The sequence below is a fragment of the Nematolebias whitei genome, chromosome 22 (assembly GCF_014905685.2).
Source record: "Nematolebias whitei isolate Nwh7 chromosome 22, NemWhi1, whole genome shotgun sequence".
Classification (NCBI taxonomy): domain Eukaryota; kingdom Metazoa; phylum Chordata; class Actinopteri; order Cyprinodontiformes; family Rivulidae; genus Nematolebias; species Nematolebias whitei.
In genome coordinates this window covers 22354531-22361408 of record NC_056519.1, presented here as the reverse complement: position 1 = coordinate 22361408, position 6878 = coordinate 22354531, and the positions used below count along the sequence as shown (strand labels likewise).

Sequence of the window (6878 nt, the reverse complement as noted above, 5' to 3'; positions counted from 1 at the left end):
GCATACTGTTTCACCTAAACTTTTCTGGACTGGAGGGATATTTTGACACTACAAGCTGACATTCAGTTTACATCCAGGGCTCATGGTCAGTTCTGGAATTTACTCACAGAGGAAAAGTACCCCAACATGAGGAAATGTGTTACCTCCTTGAATGCGTTATTCGGCTCCACTTATTCATGTGAGTCAGCCTTTTCCCACATGAAGATTATTAAGTTCAAATACCATTCCACCATGACTGATGATCATCTGGAAGTGTGCTTGAAGCTGGCTATCAGCAACCACTGTCCGGACTATGCATCCCTGGCTGATTCCATTCAGTGCAAATCATCAGAGTAAGGTGCAAAAAATGTACAGAGTTGTATTGTTATGCAACGATTATGCAAGGTACATCAACACGGTACATCAACATATATTGTACAAATAAAGAATACTTGATATATTTATAAATACATACCTGTATATGTTTTATATTTTTATAGTAGGTAGATTATTTTGACTTGGTCATTTTAAAAGTAGCTCTCATGCTGAAAAAGTGCGGGCACCCCTGCTCAAGAGTACAGTATGTGTTGGGAATGCTTCTTGGCTACTACAACCTCAAATTTTCTCTCAGTAGTTGTAAACTGGACTAAGTAATAGCCATTTTAATACATCAGTTGAATGCAGGACGTATTATGGTATAGTCTCTGATTGTGTCAGGATTTCAGACAAGAACGAACCCAGTGGTGCAGGCAGGGACTCAGACACAGAAGGTACAAAAGTAAATACTTTTAATAATAATAAATACTTTTAATAATAATAAATTAAAGGCTGATGTGGCAGCAGACTTAAAGAACTGGGAACAAGGCACAGGTCAGACTGGACAGGACAAAATGAGGTAGACCACCCGCTTCGGATGTTATCAGCCATTAAATGGCCGTTATTAGTTATTATCATCTCCATATGTAGTGGTCAGACTGCCCCTCCTCTACCTCCTACTGGGTTTAAAGGTACGTTGTTAGCGATGATAATAAGCTCTGTTTTTAGCTTTGTTACTGCTCATAAGAGCTTCACGTGGTTAGGTTTACAGTAAAGGGTCTGGCGGTTAGGTTTACGGTCTTGGTTAGGTTTAGGCACAAGGATAAGGGGGTTAAGTTTAGGGTTGGTCCTCTGGGTCAGGTGTAAGCTTACGTTTAGGAAAAGGGTTGCATAAGCTGGAAAAAAAACAAAAAAGACACTTCCTGGTTTACCCCTGTGTGATGCTGCCTATTATAGCAATAATAACGATAATAACGTACCTTTAAACCTACTAGGAGGTAGGTAGGACAGTTTGACCGCTACATATGGGGATTATAACAACTAATAAAGGCCATTTAATGGACCGATAACATCCGAAACCGCTCGGTAGACCCAACGACGACGTAACAATGAACAAGACTCACAGACAGACTTAAATACATAGACAAGACAGGGCATGATTACAAACAGCTGGCATGACACAAGGGAGAAACAAATCAGGAGTAATGAGGAGACACACTAGTGAGTACAGATAAGGCCCACCAGATGGCACCATCCTTACAGATGGTAAACATTGTCTTCACCCACCCATAACTTCTGATCAGCTTAAGATAATTTAACGAAACTTCACGCACAGATGACCTGACTGAAAATTGTTGGACTGTATACCTGGATTATTGAGCATGGACTTTGTTGGTTTTGAACCTTTTTGACACGACTGTTGATGAGGAAGAGGGTCTGCACCGGAGGAGGGGGCGTGCCAAAGAGACCATCTTAGCACCAACAGAACTGGTTTGTTCCACTTTGGAGTAAGCTGTTGGGGGAAGAATCAGTTTTGTGTTGTGTGATTTCTTGACTGATGAAGCCTTCTGGGTGGAAGGTGAAACGTTTCGGCACAAAAAAATAAATTGTCCATATGACCTGACTGAAAATTGTTGGTTCATGCACATATGCATCATCACCAGATGGAGTGACCCAAAGACTTTTCATCACAACTCAAGGTCAAAGGTTATACAAAATCTTTTCGTTTGGACCATTGCTATAGATCGCTGTATAATGGTTTGTTGATGAGCATATAGTGTGTCATATATGGTACTGTTGTCTTGGTTTATGCTGATTGTGGTGGCCATCTTGAATTGGACTGAGCATCATCGTGATCATAATCTTTTGTAGATGTACATCTAATGACTTATTTCTGCAAGTTTCATAAAAACTAGAGTTTTACTGACTTACAGGTCAAAGTGCAAACTGTTTAGCACGCAAACTTTAGGAAAAACGCTGCAGATGTGTTTAATCTGGTCAATCCAGTCCGTCTCAAACATCTGAATTCTGAGTTCATCCTACTAGTAGGAATAATTTTAGTAGTCACAGTAAACCCCAGTGGGTGGAGCTTTAGAAATGCAGGCAGGCATTTTAAGTAAAATCTGCTCTATTTCAGACATTTGGGAGCTTGCTTGCATTTTAAACAACCCGACCGTTCAGATTGGTAGACAACGGGGCTGCTGAAGCATGTGACAGCCCATCGTAATAGCAGATTTTTCTGTATGAGTGATGCACAAGTCTGTGAAGTCTCTGTCATTCATAATAGATTAATTTGGTATCTTAGATCTTTTCAGCTTCAGACACTCCTCTGTGACACTCATTCACAGTGTGTTTGAAAATGAATAATCTCCCCTCACACAAAGATACAATTCTTAATTCAGTTCTCAGGTGTATTCTGGGTGAAAATCAGTCATTTAGTTCAAACAGAGATGCTAATCTAAACAAATTATTCTAGCTAAGACAGATCTTGCTCTCTAATATTAAAATCCAACAATAAACACAAGATTTAATGTTTTTGCCCAGACTTATCCACCTCCTTTGATCTACTCATACAGGAAGCAGTTACAGTAACCATCTTTTCCAGTATTTCAGGAGACTTAAAGTTGACAGTTTTATTTTTTCCTATGCAAGTAACCCACATACAAAATAAACAAAGGATAAACTGCATCATACTAAAGGTGTGACTGAATAGAATTAAACTTTATGGGTGTACTGTGATATGTTGAGGGGAGTACTCACCAAATAGGTTTTCCTGCAATTTTCTGTGCCTCTCAAATATTTCCTACGCCCTCTCGATCAGAGAGCCAAGGATCAGAGAGCCAAGGCCCAGCCTTCAGCCACTGCCCATGACATTATGCAACTGACTCGTATGGCCCCTCTTGCAGGTGGTAGGCCCCATGGGTAGAGACCCGGTCACCAGGCGCTCACCAACGAGCCCCTCCACCATAGCCATCTGGTGGATAAAATTTCTCCCTCCTCTCGTCAGGATCCATAACTCTGTGCCACCTCAGAAAAGTAAAATAATAAAAATCTACATCTGTTCTTCTACACAGTGTACTTCTAACTACTTGAATATCTTGCACCAAAAACATTAAGGTTTACTTGCATTCCCTGGTCATATTCAGTCCAGAAAAACACTTGTCTCCAAAACTACAAACATTTACTATTCAAATCCCTCAGGGATGGGGGACATCAGCACACCACTTGTGATCCTAACTTCTCCAGCTCACAGCAAGCTTATATATATACTATATATATATATATATATATATATATATATATGTATATGTATATGTATATGTATATTCTTTTGAAGAAGTTATCAATATCAGTAAGTTTAACTTCATTAACAATAAATAATGTGTGTAGTGGGGGGGGGGGGCAGAGGGGGTTCTGTTCTAAATGCAGCACATACGTCATGCCCTGCGCTTTTATTCAGTCTATTCTAACAGTGTTGCAGATTTAAAAGCATTATGAGTGAAACAAAAGCCGCTTTTTACCACTTAAATCATTAATTCAGATTCTGCTATTTTTTGCCCACCCTGATGCAAACGGGAGCTGGCAGTGCCCAAAAAGCCCTGCATTATTCAATTTAACCATTCTGTCTTCTGAACGGTTAGCTCGCTCAGCAGAACAGAATGTTTTTACTGATATGAAGTCAGCTTTCCCATCCTAAAGAGCTTGATTGGTCAAAATGCAGCCAAGACATTACATTTATATACTGTGCATCTGTGCGCAATGCACATCTGTACAGTTTGAGTGAAGCCTCCACACAGTGCTTCTGTAACCAACGCTGCTCTCACCTGCCTTCTTTGTCCTCTTTTTACTTAATGCATTTCTTCTTTCTGAAGCCAAAGCTGAGCTGAACTAATTAGAAATTAGTGGATAAAGGAGCGACCAGCTTAATCAATGGTTTCCATCTTGACTGTTTTACATGATTACATGTTCTCCAGGCAAATTCAGATAAGATGGCCTTCAAGGCCAGCTGAAGGAGCCAAATTCAGATAAACACACAGTTGTTTTGGGAACAGGCAGAACTTAATGACGTCTACCTTGAGTCTGTGGTCCACTCGGGTTCTGAAATGTCCAAATTACATGGCCACACCAAAAAAATGTGCCTGAGTAAAATCCCTGAGATCGGATCCATTCTGCCAAAAGCACTTGAGTCTGGGTACTCGAGGCACGAACCAAGCCATCAAAAAGGCAAGCAACGTGATCGGGTTCAAATTGGCTGCCGATGACTTCTTTGTTTGTAGATAAACCAGCAACCAACCGAATCAAAAAAAGCAGGAACCAGTTATCGTAAATCCAATTATATGCGTACTTAAAATCCGCAAATGGCAGGAGAGATAGACACATCATAAAGTCTTCCAAGTCGATGAGATATCCAGCTGCGTGCGTTCCAACAGGGCAATCGGCTCGCTTAAACCCTGTCTTCTCTCCGAAGAAATGTTATAATTGCGTTGAGGGACCAACTGATCAAAACAAGTCCATAATTATGGTTCGGAAGATATGAAGAGAGGCTCAGAAGCAGTTTCACAGACAGAGCAGCAAAGCAAAGCGGAGAGGGAGGGGAAAAAGCATCCGACCTCGGCAAGAGCAAGTGGTGAAATAGTTTATTTCTTTTTATGAACAGCCATCCAACTTTAAGAAAGCCAAATGTGAAAATCATTTAAAGCTTTTTGTAAGACTTTACAAAATTGAAACAAAAATGTGTGCTGAAAAAAGATTAAAGATGCAAATTGTGTGTTAATTATGTCGCTCTGGACAGTGAGTGTAAATGAGTCCTTGTGGCTCAGTGGAACTAACCTGTTTAAATAAAGGTTGAATGAATTAAGAAAAGAGTACAGAATGTCATGATTTCAGCTCCTTCCTCCTTTGCTCTTTGCCACCTGCAAGTGCTCTTGGCCACACCCACTTCTCAGCTCTGAATGGTGAACAGCTGATCAGCTGCAGCAGGAAGTTTATCCTGCAGCGTGGGCTGCACACATATGCACACAACTTTGTGCCATTAAAGGTCACTGAAAAAATATTGATGAATTCAGGAGGCTTGACTTGTCATAAATAAAAAAGCTTCACCACAGGTTAAAAAATACACATTACCGCTGTCATTTGTTTTTTTTTAAACTCTGAAAGCCAGTTTAAGTTGATTCTTTCCCAATGCTGTAAGTGACGTAGATAAAGGACGTAAAAATTCAAATGCTGCAAAGCATCTGGATCCACAGTTTCTGCATAAATGTGACCTGAAACCAGTGCTTAATCTGAGCCGGATCCTGCCAGAACAAGATCCGGGAACTCTCTTATTTTGACCGGGTGTGTTCTGGCAACTGTTTGCGCGGATCCGGCAACTCAAATCTCCGCCCCTAAAAGTCTAAAGTCGTCGCACAGTTTTATTTTGATTGTTCATTAATAATACAACGAGAGGAGACGTTGCCCAGTCTGTGGAGTGGATGTTACGGCTGCAGCAGGCGCACCAGCTCACGCACACACTCCTGCCCAGCAGAGGCAGAGGATGGCATGTCCCGCAGGGGTGAAGTGTCATCGATATGGCAAGCCAAGCGTCCCATTAATAGCCAGACATGTGGTAAAAGTGGCGAATAATGGGCCACTTGGCTTGCCATACTTTACGCACAGGAGAATCTCCAGATGGCTCTGAGCATGCACAACTGCTGATACAACTCACGCATATGTTTCAGACATAAATAAAAAATCTTAGCTACAGTAAAAAAAAAAAAAAACATAAAACGAGAGATATATGTATTATTCACATTAATCACGTATCAAAACAACAGCGCTAATTTGTCAAAATAACAGCGATCAAAATGTCGAAACGACAGTCCAATTTACTTTAGTAATTACTGTAAATGGATGGATGGATTGTCCTTAGCTGGACAACCGAGAAGTCAGTCGTAATTGAGGTTGGAGCAGCAGGAGCAACAACGAGCAGGAATGAATTCAGCGGAGAAGATCAACTCAGAAACATGAAGTGGTGGTGGTGGTGGTAGGATGCTTGACCCAATGGGAGCAGCTCTATTCACACACAACCTGTTGTTGTTCTCTAAAATAGTAATTTTCTGTTATCAAATGTTTACAAATTTAGGTAAACATAGATGTTTAACAACTCATTAAAATGGGCTACTCCAAAATGCAGGAAATAGCATCTAGTTTATTCAAAAATTTAAGGGTGAGGAGGACCTACAAGCTCCCTCCACTTCCCCCGCTCCCGCCCGCACCCCCTCCCCCGCCGGCCGCCCACTATTTGCGTTCCAGCATCGACCAGTTTACAAATTAAGCCCTGCCTGAGACACCATATATTCAGAGTCCTAAAAGGGAACAAGTTTAACCTTGTATTGTCCTTTAACTTTATGACCCTTCATGTTCTTTAAGGGAAAAATTGACCACCTCTTCGACCATGGACATAGTTTTCTAATGTTCTGATGCATGCTCAATAATCCAGGTAGAAACACCCAAAAATGTTAAGTCTGGTCCTCTGGACGGGTTAAAAAAAAAAAGCTGATTTTTTATTATTATTATTATTATTATTATTATTTTTAGATACTGTA

General features: G+C 40.7%; 1 protein-coding gene across 1 annotated transcript in view; it reads left to right on the top strand.

Moving 5' to 3' along the window:
- The first annotated feature begins 231 nt into the window (after positions 1-231).
- ptprz1b (protein tyrosine phosphatase receptor type Z1b) overlaps positions 232-6878 on the top strand; it is a 58597-nt gene continuing 51950 nt past the window's right edge. The window contains exon 1 of the mRNA XM_037696223.1: positions 232-332. Within this exon, the coding sequence (XP_037552151.1) occupies positions 232-332 (101 nt within the window). The remainder of the gene's footprint in view (positions 333-6878) is intronic.